The sequence below is a fragment of the Diadema antillarum genome, unplaced genomic scaffold, assembly GCF_040938485.1.
Source record: "Diadema antillarum isolate AM-2024a unplaced genomic scaffold, OU_Dant_1.0 seq00000341_RagTag, whole genome shotgun sequence".
Taxonomy (NCBI): domain Eukaryota; kingdom Metazoa; phylum Echinodermata; class Echinoidea; order Diadematoida; family Diadematidae; genus Diadema; species Diadema antillarum.
The window spans coordinates 865,763-883,389 of NW_027271354.1; the positions used below are offsets into that span (position 1 = coordinate 865,763).

General features: G+C 36.7%; 1 protein-coding gene and 1 pseudogene across 1 annotated transcript in view; both read left to right on the forward strand.

Annotated features, from left to right (window-relative positions):
* Window positions 1-7,597, forward strand: part of LOC139730879 (protein SSUH2 homolog) — a 29,455-nt gene extending 21,858 nt beyond the window's left edge. Inside the window, exons 8-13 of the mRNA XM_071641756.1 lie at window positions 870-932; window positions 1,956-2,077; window positions 3,038-3,130; window positions 3,723-3,825; window positions 5,038-5,142; window positions 5,880-7,597. Coding sequence (XP_071497857.1) covers window positions 870-932; window positions 1,956-2,077; window positions 3,038-3,130; window positions 3,723-3,825; window positions 5,038-5,142; window positions 5,880-6,026 — 633 coding nt within the window. The 3' untranslated portion in view covers window positions 6,027-7,597. The remainder of the gene's footprint in view (window positions 1-869; window positions 933-1,955; window positions 2,078-3,037; window positions 3,131-3,722; window positions 3,826-5,037; window positions 5,143-5,879) is intronic.
* Window positions 7,598-10,504: 2,907 nt separating this feature from the next.
* Window positions 10,505-17,627, forward strand: part of LOC139730880 (uncharacterized) — a 53,002-nt pseudogene continuing 45,879 nt past the window's right edge.

The window sequence follows — 17,627 nt, forward strand, 5'->3', positions numbered from 1 at the left end:
AATTTCTTATAATTCTGTGGCTGGTAGCATTCATAACTTGGGTACACTTACTCTTCAACAGCTACAACTTTATGTCATGACAAGATAATATAGCTCAATCATATTTTGCCATTTGAAAAATTAGTTATCTTGAGTTGCTTGATTTTTATGTTTAAGACACAAGGTGATCCGAAATCTTTCATGAAGGATGCGTTTGTGTTAAATTCTACTGTTCATGCTTATAATACGCGTAAAAGTAATCTCATTCATCAACCCTTTGTAAGAACTCAAACTGCCCAAAATTCATTTGTATATGTTTGTATTAGAGAATGGAATAATTTGCCATTGAGAATTAGGTCAGCCTCAACACTATCCAACTTTAAACGTACATGTCGCATCTATCTTGAGGGAAATTTGTAAAACAAGAATTGATCAGGGAAGCTGAATTTAAAAGTGTAGTAAAATAGAAAGTATCTTTCTGCAATTTCATGTGAACTACATGTATGTGCATGAGCGTTTTTGTGACACATGTTTGTGTGATTGAATGTGTGTGTGTGTGCTTGTGTTGCATCTGTCCTATGTAAATATGTTACTATTATACTTCTTGTTAATATGTTTAAAACTTTAGTATGTTTTGTGTTATATGTTTATCCGGGACCCCTTTTTTACAAGCTCTGCCTCTTTTGGGGTCCCAAACCATTCATTATTCTTAATGCTGTATCCTTTTGTAAAATGTCAAATGTTTAATGAATTGGTTAAATAAACTTGAACTTGAACTTGAACTTGAACTTCCTTTGGTATACAGTGGAACTCTTACAAAACCAACTGCTTCTTTTGATGAGTGATATTACATGTGATTTTTGTGCATATGTGTTTGTGTTGCTCAACAGCCATGCCATGATTGCTACGCCATAGGATTTCGCCGGTGTCACCACTGCATGGGCCGAGGCAGGGTAAGTCACTCGGATAGTAGTTATGAGTGTGGAGATGTGAAAGGAGATTTCTAGTAAGCCAGGGACAAAGTGCTTTATCTCGTGAAGTTTATTTTAAAAAAAACAACAGGTTTTTGTGATTTGATAAATATATGTAGAGTGCAGTGCATAATGCACAAATCAAATACATCCATTTCTATCAACCTGAGAATTAAGCTGCTGCTGAAAACAGAGAAAATAATTGAAATATAAGTTATGATTTTGATGCCATCTTCAAAAAGTTTTCTTGTTATGTAATGAGTGCAATATCATCAAAAAGATACAATTCTTCTCTATTAGAAGATTACCTTGAGGTAAAACTTGAAAAAAATATTGAAAGTGATATGTTTTTGTTTTCAAATTCTTCGTACCTTTTTATCATTATTTTCATTCATTGCTAGTATTTCATAAAGTAGATTTAACAGTTCTCTTATTGGAGCCCTTTTTCCTCATCTGCTATTCTTTAATTTGGTTGTAGAGCATCTAAACTTTTTTTTTTGGGGGGGTGATCCTTATATTGTCAATACATTTTATACTTTAGAAATTTATGTTTCTGGCTCTGGTCAATATATTTTTTTTTATTTGCATAAGCCTATACATCATACTGACACTTGCAAACACTAGCCCATACATCAAGCTACATTTTCATTATTTTATATCTATTAAATAGTCTTCTTCATGTCAGCACTAGTAACAAGAATGTTGCCAGTGGCAATTTTTTTTTTATGAAGTTAAAAGGTCATAAATCATTATGTTTTCTTTTTCAATATTTAGATAGGTAAGGAAAGTCCATTTGACTTGAGTTATACATCATTTTAAAGCTTAGAGTCTGCTCTTTTAGAATTTTTCCTTAACTAAAAATCCATGTCTGCCTACTTTTTGTAGGTTTTGTGGTGCATGGTCACATATCCTGCATTTAAGATATTAAGTCTTGCAGTGTCTCTTTCTCTATACTCTTTCCTCCATTGTTTGACATATGACATTTGACCTCTGACATATCGACAGACTCGCTGCCACATGTGTCATGGCCACGGACGTCGCCAGGTCACCCACTACAACCATGAGGAGCACCGCCACCACTCACACTGGGAGACTTGCCACAGCTGCCATGGAATGGGACGCAGAAGGTAGGAGTGACATTGTCAGCTAGATATAATTTGTGATTGTTGTTAAATTCATAGGGGACACAGGGCATAGATGATTTTTAATGAAGATGGTGTGTTAAAAACCTTAATGTTGTCTGCTTAGAGCCCTGCAAAACTTAATCGATCAGTGGAGAAAGAGGAAAAATATAGTGATAACAGTGGTGAATGGTGCAAGTGAGTTGGTCATTCCAAGTGAAAGAAAATAAGGACAGTGATATAGATTAAAGGGAGTAAGTTGATCATGCAGAAGAAAACCCTCCAACTAACCAAATAGTGATCAATGCGAATGTTATCTACCTTATCATGTAAACCAACGCCACGATCATTATTTCCTCCTCCGAGGAGGTTATGTTCTTGTTTGTTTGTCTGTTTTCAAATTAACTCAAAAAGTTGTGAATGGATATGGATTAAACTTGATACTTGATACTTCAAACTTGATAATGGCACAAGGAACAGATGCTTAAATTTTGGTGGTGATCAGGGAATTTTTTTAATGACTTTTTAAAGGACTTTTTATCTTTTGGCAGATAGGGTCAATCAAGCTGCGCATATTTGAGGTTTGCGTATGCACACTAAAGCGCATGCTCTGCTCGAGGTGCTGCGCCGCATGCAAGAAGCTGATGAGGTACGTAAACACAAGGGTTCTTTATAATTGGAAAATTGGGCGATTATCGGGTTATGTGAATGGATGGAAATGAGCTGCTCGGTAGAGGTCTGCACTCTCTGATTGCTTTTCTAGTTCACTCGATCTGTAACAGGTCCGCGACATACTGCATGGTTCATATGTTTTTCTAATGTTGATACAATGATTTCGCGGCAGACATATTCCACTCCGATGCGCATTGACAGCAAATAATTTCATTTACCTGTTTGCCAGTCTTGCATTGTTATCTGATTTGATTTACATATCTGACTTACCTGGTATTGTCTTCTGGTATCTAGGTGCTTCACCTGCCATGGACATGGGCAAATCACATGCACCACCTGTAGTGGGCGCGCCAACCTCAAGTTCTACATTCAGCTCACCGTAGACTGGTAAGCCTGGTTGTGCTTTCTCCCGTGTAAACTTAGCTTGTTTTGGTTGGACGTATCAATTGCTGGTCCATAAATCAAAATCTCAAATTACTTTCATCGCAATTAGATTCATTTCATCAACACAGTCTTACTGCGTTAGTGGAGTCTCAAATAATTAGGAGAAAAAGCATGTACTTTTCTTATCATCATTTTTAGCTAGTTAGAGAAAGGGAGCATGTAAGGGAAGAACAATCTAATTGTGCAAATGTCAACATTTGAACCATAACATTCCTATTGAAGAATACAAACAGAGAAATGGGTAATTGTGATATGCCACCAAACTTTAATGATGTTCATATCTATGTCATGCCTATCCTCGGTTGCTCAGGGTTTTCAGATGCCAGTCTGTGTTAGTACTCCGGGAGGGGTCAAGGGGCAAAGTAAGTGCATATCAAGCAGGTTACCATCTGCATGAGATGAATCTGATGGATGTTTGATGCAGAAGTTCAAGGTGCAAATCTTTATCTGTTTGTGATTCGAGAAACTTACAGAAGAGGCCTTCTGGTACCTTAAATAAGCAAACCCCTGTTTTCTTTCTTGTTTGGTGTTGCAGGACCAATCATATGAATGACAGCATCGTGGAGCGTACTGCCCTCCCTGACGAGCTCATTCGTGACGTGACTGGACAGGTAGCCTTCAAGGAGGAACAACCAAGGGTGAGGACACCAGTCACAAATTTCTCAGCTATATACAATCTCCCTTCATTTAGAAAAAAGAAAGATAATTTCACAACCCCCCCCCCCAAAAAAAAAAACCAAACAAAAACAAAAACAAAGCAAAACAAAAAACAAAACACCAAGAAGATACACCAATGATTTCTTGGCTTGAAAAAGTTTCAGGGTACAGTGAGTGCTGATGAGAAATAAAGGGTTCTATGCATTAGCTTTTCTTGATTTAAATGTTAATAATACTGTCAAATGTGAAGTTTTATATGATATTACCAAGGGAAAGAGAGAGAATGAGAGAGAGAAAGAGAAGAAGGATATACCAACATATGACAAAGCAGAGAGAAAATGACCCTTTTTTCCGTACTGGTAGTTATTTCAGTAGTGTATTTGTGGACTATAAAATTTGTCCACTCCATCATTTGAAATATTTTAATTCTTGGTAAGGTGGGTGCAAGGACATAAAAGTGTACAACTTTTGGATCATTTTTTCATCTAGACCTGTGCTTTTCAACTGGTACACCACAAAGCTCCTGCAGATGGGCTGTGATGCTGACCAAAAAAGCAACTAAAAAGATTTTTGTTTGATTTAGCTGGGCCTAGTAAAATTTTGTAGGAGTTAAAGTGGGCCTGGGGATAAAAAGGTTGAGAAATGCAGAGCTAGACCATCAGTGCTGTGAAAACTTTATAAACATTGATACTACCCAGCAAGCCTATACATGTTTGTTTTTTGTTTGTGTACAAATTTTATGTGTGAGCTATAGAGTAATAGTGTGATTAGACTGAAACTTGAGAGTCCTTGAAGAGGTATGTAACACAATTGTAGTTAGCAAAAAAGGCTGCCGAAAACTGCTTATCCAATAGTGGCGAGCCAGTGGAGTAAAATGGAGTCTAAAGGGGCCTGAGCTTTCGATCCTAGCAGAATCTTCGTCAGAGGCATAAAGACAAACAGGCAGGGAAAGCAATCACAAATAAGGACTTCACACAACGAGAACAGTCAGGGACGGGCTAGGGACACAGAACAAAGAGAACAAAAGGGGAGGGTAAGGGTCAAGGTCATTGTGACTCCACAATTCTAGTCAGTAACAGGAATGGAGACACATGAAAGAGTCCTGAATACATGATAGCAGCTTGAAGAGATGCCGAATTGATCAGATCCTGCTTGAGTGTCACAACTTTGACCCTCGTCCTTTTCCGATGCAGGTCTTTCCGGTCAATCATTTCCCAGACCAGTCCATCAACCAAGCATCCAACACCCTGGTCCAGCAACACTCCACAGCCTTTCAGCTCGAACGCATCTTACAGCAGGTGAGACTGGAAAAACAAACATCCAACATATCTTGTGGTTTGATCCAGAAGCTTGACACACTGGCATCATACATCTGTTTTGCATTTATCATTTGTAGCCGAGTGTGATCTGCTTGTGATCTGCAATTATATGGATTTGAGAGCTGGATATGTTTGTACAAGATATTACCCACAAATATACCTGTACATTAAAATGAGGCCCATTCTTTTTGAGAAATATTAAAACATTCAAACTTGCAGTGATTGTGTTTTCCATTCACACTACAAATACGAATTGCAAACTCCTGTCACTTACAAATGTTGTCATGTTTTCCACTTGGTGATTTTTGTGGCAATGATTTTGTTGGCACAGCTGCTATCAGCTGTCAGCCACACTTCTCTTGTCTATACTTCGATCAGTTTTAAATGGCAAATTTCACAGGGTCCCATTCCTCATACTACCCTTCAGGAAAATTATTGATTATTTGAATTATTTCAGTTCTGATGAAATGTTTACATGAACTACAGACTCTGATGAAGTCTATGCCAAATGTGACAAAAGCATATTTAGTGAGTACATTATGTTGTCACCATTTGTAACTTAACATCCAAAGTCAATGACATTCTGATATTTTTGTCCCAGTATTTGTTAGTTTTTGTATATTTTGTACCTGCTATTTTCTAAGAATAATCTTGTCTATTTACAATTTTTTTTTGGTAATTCCGCTCATGCTACAAATACTTTTTCCTCCCAACAGCGCCACCAAGTCAGAATTATTCCAGTGACGGAGGTGAAGTCTACTTATGGTGACAAGCAGTTTATGTTCTTCGTCTATGGCTTTGAGCACAAGGTTTATGCTCCAGAGTACCCCATGCAGTGCTGCTGTGGATGTACCATTCTGTAGATGGAGGTGTCCAACTCAAGAGTCATTGCATCAATGACGACGAAAACCAATGACCTCGTAAATCTCTGACATTGATTTTATTCTTCCTGACTCTAGGTCCTTTTGCAAAGTTGCAAAGGAAAAAAATATGGCAGGTTTTTATTGATAACATCTGAAATAAGTAAAAAATCTTTTAGATGAGTACATGTTTATTTTTTTAAATGAATGCCTGAATATTATGTAATATGTAGTACATGTCTTGTATGTATGTATGTATGTATGTACGTATGATTCCTGACAAAGTGTCTAATATGCATATATTTTCTTTCGGTCATTGGAATGATGTTTGTCCTTTAAATGTAATATCATTTGTGTGCCAAAATGTATGTACTACAAAACACTTGCTAGATGTATTTGTTTGGAAGAATTCTCTTTTATTCTCCTTGTGAAGCATCATTCAATTTGTTTTTGAAAGTGTAAACATTTTAAACAAGCTAGTCTATTGCCTGAATAATGATCCTGTGAAATGTCATTTAATGGAGAAAAATATGTGTTTCTACACTATGGGGGAATGATTTTAAGAAAGTAAGTTGTGATCAGCATGGTGTATATTGTATACCAGAATAATGTTGAATGACAGAGAATCTTAAAAGAAGTGATGGATTTCCTTGCCTCGTGCACATCTAAAAGCTTGAAAAGTTCTCCTCATTTCTACACACTTGTTACATTGTAGTTGTCAAAAGTAGAATATCACCCAATATTTAGCTGTATTGCCATGATATAATGCTACAGTTCAATAGCAGGTGTAATCTCAGAGCAGGTTGGTCTTTCCTTGTCAATAGCCAAACATTCCCTGGAGAAGTTGTGACATGATTTCTCGTGAAAACAATAGGATCACATAAATTATACATGTACTGTATATGTCAAGCAAATTATACTGAGAAAAAACATGCAGACATTTATGTAGTAATGTCATTTATATGACTATGCAGTGCATGTGGCTGTTGCAAAGTACTAATCATGCTGAGCACATATATATGTGTTGCATATTTGTGCGTCTCACTGTACTATATTTAAAGATAATGATGATAATAATACATATAATCGACAATGCTTAAATAGTGCATAACGCATAGTGTATATCCCTATGTGTTCGTGCGATCTGAGGGGTTTTTTTTTTCATATGAGAGTAATTTGCCTGAGAAATGAAATTATATACTCCACTAAACAAAGGCCTTTAAAGCTCTTGATGAAGAGGGTGCCTAATATTGCGAAATCCACATGTTTTCTATGTAATGTTTGCCTAGCTGTCCAGTGTTGTCAAGGGTTATGTGAATTACCATAAAAGAAGTGTAGTGTGACATGAATGTACTTGTTACCATTCATTGTCAAAATGTGTGTGAGGATGTATACACATCAGATTTCTTTATGATGCAATTCCAAACCATTTTCAAGTTAGAGTAAACTTCAAGATTAACTCATGCCAAAGTTTTGTTGAATAAGACCTAGCTCATATCTCCTTCACTGCCAAACTGCTAATAATTTGATAACCTTGCAGTAATTTTGGTTAAGAGGAAAAGGTTTTTTAGTTGCTCATTTGTTGACAAAAAAAATCACATAATTTTTATGATATCATTGTGAGGTGAATATCGTAATCGCCTCTGACAATTTGCTATTTAACTCTGGGTATCGATCTTTTAAAAGTACTTTGTGGCAAAGCCACAGAGTTACTTGCAATTTATGCAGGCGTATTCATATCCAAAGTTTCACAAGTTTGCCTGTTGTGTATATATTGTACAATATTTTGAAATGCCTTAAATGTGAATTATCATAACCTAATGATCAATGCAAGAGATGTGTGTGCTTACCTTTAATTTTCCAATGCATCAAATGTTAAAAGTGATATATGTCTATTTTTTCACAGAGAGTGTATAATTTTTGTAGCTTAAAATCATGTTCCAGTTTTTGTGACAAGCTTCACAAACTGTAAACGTACTGGCATTCCCTGTATTTCTTTCACTAGATTTTTTTTTTTTATTTTGACACATGACTTTTTAAAAAAAGAAATGAAACAAAGAAAGCAGACAAATTTGTATTAATATTTCCATTTAGATAATGCTGCAACATTTATGTAGACATACCATCAACTACCACTGAAAGATGTGTTGTCTGTGAGTTGTAAAGAACAATGACCATGGTCATACCCCCTTTTAATAAAAGAAGAAGAAGAAGATGAAGAAAGAAATACAATTGAATTAGATAACCTAACAGATCAGTCCAGATTTGGAAATAAATCTGGAGATAATTATCATTTGAATGTCTGCAAACCTTGAAGAAAGTTAGAGTCCACTTCATGTTTAAGTTGACTTTCAGATAAATCATCAAGCAAATATGATGATGGTGATTTTTTTTTTCAATCAATTTGGACAAACATACAGGAATTATGGAGTTATAAACTTTTTTTTTTCAACAGAACAGTGATATTGGTTAGTGTCTCATGCATATTAGATGAGGTGATATTTCAATTTTCAATTTTATTTTCATATTTCTCAATGAGAATATACAGCAAATATACACTTAGCTTGGATGTACAATAAAATATTACTCACATAGAACGTGGTTGTCAGTTTCTCCAAATTTGAATCTTGAGTGAAATATAAAATGATTGCGGTTTGTTTTTCTTCTTCTTTTTTTTAAAGCTTACTGTGTTGGAAGCTAGTCAATATTTGTAGTGTGAAATTTCTCTTTAAAGATGGTGTGAAACGAGCAGACAGACTGTAAAAAGAAGTATGGCACAAGTGACCATGGTGACTTCATGTGAGGGTTGATTTTAGGCAGTGATCGATGAGTTCATGACAATTATGTAGACAATCCTTCCACTATTATAGTGTCTTAACATTTATCTCCTTGTTATTCATATACATGTATGTGTCTTCAGCAGTTGAATTATAACTATGGAGTGTCTTATTAGCCAAATCGGAATATTTTGCGTGTGTGTTTTTATGGCTTTGATGTCTTTTGTGTGGTAACATGATAATGGGTCACATATGTATATATATATATATATATGTATGTATGTATGTATGTGTGTGTGTATTTATGCATGTATGTGTAGAAAGAGACCAAGAGAAAGAGAGGTTGGGATGTGTGCTTTCATGCTTGTATGGATGTGATAGGGATGTTTTATTTTAACCACTTTGATCACAGACAATGCGTAATCATATTGTTATTCATCGCACCTCATTTTTAACGAACACGATTATAGCGAAACTTGGTCTTAAAAGTACATTCAACAAATTTTCAGTGATGACCTCATCTTATTTATTTGAATAAACTTATTCAAAGATATTCAGGGTAATTTTCATATGAGATCATTTTTTTAAATCAAAGTTACTTTTAATGTTATATTCAACTATGGTATTACCATATCTGAATTATGGAATACTTGCCTAGGGGAGCTCAGCCAGGATTAATATTGACAAAATATTTACTTTAAAAAAAGTTTTAAAATGTATTTATGGCAGTATTTATGGCCACATAATGATCTGCTTCTCTGCGACATATATATATATATATATATATATATATATATATATAGCAATGTTTTTGAAAGGGATGATTTGTATTTAATGAACTTAGCAGTTTTGATGGGTAAATTGAATAATCGTGATTTATCCAAAGTTTTAGAGTGTATTTAAGAAAAATAAAGGAATACATAAATATTCAACCAGCAGACTTCCGCCATGTTCCATATATCAAAAACTAGACTTCGAGTATTGCAAAATACTTTTATTTATAATATCCCAAAGCTCAATAATTTTCTGTAAATACTGAAATACAGTGAACATCTGGATATTTTACATTCAAACGTAAGCTTAAAATTAAACTTTTGTAAACTAATACGTATGTGATGTACTCTAAGACGGGTTTAAATCCATTTTGCATCATGATATATTTAAAGTTTGTATATATATAAACAACGTAAATATTCATTGATCTGTTGATTGTGGAAACTTGGGTAAATAGAAAAAAAAATGAAATGAAATCTAGCCTAAAATCCGCACTGTTGGAGAATTGTTGACAAAAGGATTCGACTCTGAAAAGTGAACTTATATTCTTTATTCTGTCAAGGAAAGCCTCTCCACCGCCGTGAACACCCGTTTTTTGTTTGTTTTCTTTTTTAATGTAAAATCTCACTCCTTGCTCGGTTGCTTTTATTTTTAGGGCAGACTCGTTCAATATAATGGTAAATTAAGTAATTTTATTTTCGTTATAAGCAATTTATTTTACTTCAAAAAATAAAAATGTAAATTTTTATATCATTAAATTATTTCATTTTATGCTACATATTGATTTTACAAAAGAAATGGAAACATAAATAAAATATTTGTAAAGTAATCTGTACTTGGCTGGTTGCTACCCCTTTCTACGCATGCTCAGTTCAATTACAAGTTGCGTCCTACGTGATCGATTCAACTCTTTTATCGTATATCCAGCAACGATATCAACACAAGCATTCCCTTTACCTTGGTTGCAAACCACCGCCGGCCGGAAGAATAATAGTTCTATAAAAGTCAAACATAAAATGTTCTAGCAAACCTCCCTGGAATGTAGGTAAGTTGCAGAATCTATCCTGCTCTCGGCTACTTGTGGCAAAAAGCTGTAGACTGGTTTGTCCCGCATTTATTTTGCTGAATAACTGCAGTTTGATAATACTAACGTAAAAGTAGGTTAATGGGACTATGTAGTAGCTTGTGCGTGACATGACGCCGCTCACGGACGCCGCTCACGCACGTACGCTCAACCAAATTTTATAGACTCTAAAATATAACAATAACATTCACTGACACTGTCACTGGATTCATCAGGTAGAAGAGTAGATCGTATCACCGGACGCTTTTTTTTTTTTCGTGGTTTTGAATTCCGTACTCACAATTAATTTACTATATTCTAGACGTCTTACAAGACTTGTATCATTATAGTAGAGTAACTGCGGCAGTGTGCAGCCGTTCGCAGCAGGTACAACATACACGGTAATATACCGCTAAACACAGCACATTGCACTGTTACATGCACACTAACTGTTACACATACAGCTGTATACTAACACACTAGCAATCAACAAAAACAACCGATAAAAGGGGCACGATCTCTGACGAAAGTGAAATTTTCTCACCGAAATGACAACATATCGCATCCAAAGTACTTCTTTCAAAACATAACAATGAAGAAATAATGGTCCAAGAAACTTGATTTTTTGTTGTTTTCCCGATGGCGATGCTCATAGATTTTGAAAACATATCCTCACATAAAATAGAACTTTCGCGAGCTGATGTGGGCCGCCATTTTTGTTCGGAAAGTGGATGTTACCATCGAAAAAATTCAGAAAAACACGAGAAAGACATCAACAACACTGCCAGAATTGTGATCTCGTTTGCGGCCATTGCATGTTCGCCCGCTATTTTCACATGCTTTTGCAATGGGAATTGGCGCTTACGCAATGTTCGCGAGACATGTGAAGTATTCAGCTAGAGATCGCAGAGCACGCGCGTATTGCATAGGGATTGTACATCGTGCCGCAAGCAGAAATACTACGTCGCCTATCGCCCTTATCGGCGAAGATTGTGCCAGGTTTTGCCCTGGTAAATCATGAAAACTGCGTTGGTCAATGGTAAATTTCTTTTATGAAAACAATTGCGTTAATGAATATTAAATCTTGTCTATGATATATGAAATGGTTGAAAATGATTTGCCTGATTTGTTTACAAGTTGGAAAAACCCTTAACAATGCTTAAACTGCCGCAAACGGGATATTTTACTCTATAGCTCACTCAGCTCACGACACTTTCACTAGACTACTACAGGACTCAGGAGGAAGAAATTTTGGCTAAAACTCCACTTTTAGTTATGGTCTTAAAGTTAAGTTTATTCACAGTCTACAGATTGCTCCTGGAAATTACAAATTTCCCTAAGCCTTAGTTGGGCTAGGTTTCGGCAAGACTTCCATATGTACCTCCTGCTATCCTGTGCATTCATGTGTAAGTAACGTGAATATTAAAGTTTAGGTGGCTTTGGGATAAGGATTAGAGTTTACTCAGTTTAGGATTAGGGTTAGAGCATAGAGTTGTGTAGCAGTTTTCTTCCATAGAAGTGTACGTGATACCATTTGAAATATTGTTCATCAGCTGAATTCGCTAATGAGATTCGAGTTTGAAAATTACTCCCTGACATGAGAAATCCATTGTGCGAGGGTGGTTGATCTAAAAATAAGTGGCCGATGAGTAGCAGACTTACTATACAACTTAAAGTTTTGTGAAGTCTGTGGTGATGTCTGTTTCACTCTTCTCTACTTTCAGTGTATCATTTAATGTTGGGTTTAGAGTCTACAGTTCTGAACTTCATTATATCAAGTATTTCTTCTAATCAATCTGGTACATGGATATTTATGAGCTGCGTGTATCGATTCTGAAACATTCATGAAATGACCCATATCATAGGGTCCTACAGTGTAGTGCACAGCAACGAGTCAAATGAGTAGAACTATGCACTGTTCTAGCAGCATTACAAATGCTCGTGGTGCAGTCATTTTTGAACAAGTCCAGCCTTATCTAATGTAAAAAAAATCTATCAGGAACTATCACAGAATGTTTATAGCAGATATATGGTGCCATACAAATGCTATAGTTCATCATTATCATCATCAACAACTAGTAATTTGGTAATATTAGATTGACAATCTCTAACATTCCATATGTTTCCATTTAAGCTAATTTTACTTTATTGCAAAATAGAAAAAGTCAATGATATTTTGCTAACGTGATTTGCAATGATGTGCAATGATTCAACATTGTTCCAGATTGATCTCACTTCCTGTCAAAATACTGGACAAGATTTTTGCAGATATCCCTTCTTATTGTGTCTGCCTTTAACAGGTTAGGACAGGAGCAGATCTGAGCAATGTCTTCCAAGAAAATGAAGTAGATCAAAGGTGGTTAATTTGAGGTTTGAACAACTACAGCAAAAGGATTAAACATGTCTTCGTCAGCTGAGCTGTACCAGGTGGGGGCATCAGAAAAGATCAAAAATCTGGAGGAGGAGCTGGCCAAAGAGCTTCAGGATCTCAAGAATGACATCGAGGAGAATGAAATGCTGGGCAAAACGCCCAAGGTGGCCAGGTGAGATAACACAGGACTGAACAGTAATCCATTTTTTTTCCCTCCTGGTCCAACTTGTCTGTTGGACCAATAGGTACTTAGTGTTTCCATTTTTTACAGGTCAATTCCTTAAAAGTTACGGGTCCGACAGTGATTTTTACTGGTCAGGGACTGTGGGACCAGCGCCAGTGTGCAGTGTTGGATAACATATGCCTTCAATCATTCCCATCTTCTTTTAAAAACTGTTTTATGCTAGGAGAGAGATGGAAATTTCTTGGCTGTGTTTTTAATCATTGACCATGGTTTATAAAAAGTGGAAAATACCTAGTAGGGTCTCTATCCTACAAGAAAAGAAAAAAAAAAAGATCAAGTTCTTGATATTTCAATTGCAAAATATGATGTGAGGTCTAGACAAACACTGTCACAGTCACTTGGCCTAGACAACATGAGGTACACGTGTGATAATATTTTAAATTTCTTTTCTGGCATTGTAACTTTTTAAATGTCACTTTTGTGTCACTCCTTATTTCACTGAAAAGTTCTATTTTCATTCAATGTGTACATGGATGCAGTTCTAGTTTGCCTACCTGTATTTCAGTGATGTTGTTTAGTGGTTAAACCAGTGAGCTGGTTTTCAGATGAGACACAGGACTTTTCATTGGCCCGATTCTACAGTGTTATCTCTCTTCGTCCTTAGCTCTGTTCCACTGCCGAAGAGTGTGGACCACTTCAGGAAACAAAGAGAACAGATCATCAAAAGAGCCATGGAGGTAGGCATCGTGAAATATACGTACAGTTTTCTTCTCCTGTAGCAATGCTGTGAGATGAGATATCACCCCTTTTTTTCTGTCATGTGAAAAGATAACAACAGGGAAAAATAGTGGGATTCCGCAGTCAACATCATATTCTATTTGTATGATTTGAAAATATTCTAATATAAGTGTGTATGTGAAAGTTTTGGTCAATTGATTGAAAATTTTGAACTTGCTGTGCATTCAACCACCTGGTGACAATCTCTTAAAGTTCTCAACCTCCTCAGTTTTATTAGTAGTAGATGTATTCTTTTTAGTTGTTACATCTTATCTATTACATTCTTTACAGTGGACAAATGTCATGTGTTTAGCCTATGGAGGTGTTTTCTGATTTTTCTATTCAGGTGAGTGAGGCACAACCCTTGGTGATGCAGGCGGAAGTGATGCGTGAAGAAATGCAGAACTGCCAGAAGAAAGAGTATACCAAGGAGAGTCTTCCACTCTTACTCCATCAGGTATGATTTGTGGCAAGCAAGGTATTTAACTACCTTCTGCAAAGGCCAGTTGGGTCTTCTTGTTTTCCATGAGACTTGTCTCACTGCAATCTATTGTTCTTAGTAACAACATTACAGTATTATTGGATGCACTCTTATAATTGATTAATGGAATGGATGCAAGTTTATCCAAACATGAAGGTGAAGATTAAATCATATTCCATGTCACTTGAATCTCCACCCCATTTTGAAGTCTTTATGTGATATGGTTGTTTGAGATTGCAATATTGTCCAAATATCTGAGAATGTAAACACCCATAATGGAAAGTGAACTAAATCAATGCTTATCAATAAAATGTTTATTTTTCATAGAGCTAGTTGTAATTGACAGTTACCCTCTGTCTCCTTTTCTTCGACACAATCTTTTTCAATGCAGTTTTTCTGCGATCAGATTCAGCAACTGGTCCAGTGCAAACACATGCACATGTTAAGGTGGAAAAGATTCTGTGAGCACACCAGTACATTGGAAGCACTCTACCCACACTACCAGAACAAACTGGGGTAAGAATATGACTGCCATAGGTGACCTGCGGTTTTTTCAAGCCTTTTTATTTTTCAGGATCACATACTGCATGACTGAAGTATACCTTAGCATGTCACAATTAACTTGAGGCTGCGCAGAAGTGATACAAGGATAGAAACTGTTTGGCATACATGTACCATGGTACACTCATAATCAGTTGTGTCCTTTATCCTCCAAATGTAGAACTGGATTGTTGATGTTGACTTTGAGGTACCACTTCCACTGCCTTTCTTGACCTCTGGCTCTGCAGTTATGTTTTAAAAATCTGCTCTGTAGTAGTGAACAATTTATCCAGATTATGGCTCAATACTAATATAAAGAAGCAATAAAATACAGCATGAAATGCAAGATGATTCGTGGAAACCACCAGAGTACGAAAACATGGCATGCATTTGCATTTGTTTCACATTGTTATCAAATTCCATTGTAAACAAAGTGAGGGCAGGTGAGGTAAGAAGAAAAAAGAAAATTGTGAATGTCAGAATGCCAATCTAACACTGACATGTGGATTAAGTGCTCAGAGAAAGTCTATGGACTACTGATTTGTCATTTCCACACAAAGAGAATCCTGACTTTCATAGACTGTACATGTTTTTGTGCATCATTTTGTAGTGTTCTTTGCACCATTCACTGTTTACCGTGGGGATATTTTCTTTCTTTACGCATACATTGTATTTCTCAACTCACAGGGTAATCATGTCTGAGTACAGCGATGCCATTGCCAGGGCCAAGCGGCTCTCTGCAGCCCACGATGCTTTGGTGATGGGGAAACCCCTTGTGGCTGAAACCACGGTCACTTTGGAGGACATGCAGATATACACCCGGTGGCTGGTCACCCACTGCCACTCTGTCAAACTCATACACTCCTTTTTGAAGGTGATTATTTGTAACTGTTAATAAGTCATAGTCATAGGTACATTTGTAGGCATTAGTTTCACAGTTACAAGAATTGGTGGGAGTGTCAATTGCAACCATGGAAATGGAGGATGTTTAGTAGCAGTTGTAGCAGAAATAGTAGTAGTGGTATTATATAATTTATGTAAGTCACAGTGAGTTACTGGAGGATGTGATAGTGTTTATGATATTAACATTGCCCAGAAATAACAGCAGAAGTGATATTAGAAACAGTGTGTATAGTCCTAGTAATAATGGTAGTTTCACTTGTACAGTCATTCTTGCTCAAGTCGACCTCGCATAAGTCAAATAATCACCTAACTTGAGGTCTGTACAAGTCTCCTCTTTATATTCTATTGATTTTAATCCCTCACAAGTCAAATTTCCCACAGTCAAAGCTATTTCTTCAGTCCAAATAGATTTCACTGAGGCAAGGTTAACTGTATTTAAAATGGAATTTTTTTCTCCCTTAAAGATGAGCTATGCAGTGTCAGGAAGTCATATTGTGGTACTCATGGACACTTTTTCCAATTGGCTGCCTCCAACATGCTGGAATCAAAACTGCTTCTTTACACTTACATTAGAACATCATCATTTGTTTCTCTTTTAAGTTTCATAAATTGTGTGAGTAATCGATCATACTCTGAGAGTTTGTGCCTGATAAAATGTCCTATATTATGCTTCCCTAGAAGTTTTATTTTTGTCAGTCATCGAGAACTTACAAAATTATCAATAGTGTGTAAACATTTCAGGCAGCTGGCATAAAAGGTATATCACAAAAGTATCGCAGTGTTTTACTGTGGTCAATTATGAGAATAAACGAATGCTGCAAGACTCTGTTACTTACCTACAAGTGAATACCTTTTTCATAATTGCAATCAAACAGACTCTTGAGTGGATAGCAGTTGCCCACAAGCACGACATCTCTCCCGATGAGCTGGACCAGCCCGAGGGCCAGGTCACTGTGGAGCGCCGCCACAGTAGGGACCACCGGAGTCGGGGACTGGGCCTCGGCGCCAAGACCCCCAACACCATCAAGCTTCCGGGCAAGTGGTCCGTGTTTGAGGGCCGCCTGTCGACCGGGGAGGTTCCCGTAGCGCCCTCCCCAGGTCGTGTGTCGATGCTGGAGAGTGTTCCGGAGACTGCTGACGTCAAGAGTGGGAACCACGATGGAGCAGACGTGGGTGGGTCCCTGCTCTCCTCATCGGCCAATGTCATGAGCACGAACACCATATCACACACACCACATGGCATCGCAGCTGCTGCTGCTGCAGGTATGGTACTTATTCGTAGCAACCTGGTCGCAATAGAAGTGCTTGGTTTCTGTGAAAACAGCTGTTTGATGTTGTAGATAGACTTTTAAAGACAAACTAAGGGTAAAAAATGATAGAGAATTATTTTTGATTAAGTGATTGTCTTGTCCATATCTACATTTTTTACTTTCTAATTGCAATGGATTGCTTCCACATGAAAACAGTGTGTTTCATGTTCTCCATTTTCTGTGTAATCTGGTATTTGAAGACACTAATCTCAACATTTACATAATAATAAGAAAGGCATGCATTCATAAATTAGTATTAGAGTTAAAATGTGAAATCGTTCAGTCTCTCGTATACTTGTATTCAAATATTCTTATTGGATAGATATTACCAACTGAATTTCAGTGTAAAAGTCTCAGAGAACACTCTGCCACAAAAGTGGCCTCCACAATGTTAGCCTTTGTCCTGTGTGGCTGAATAGCCTAG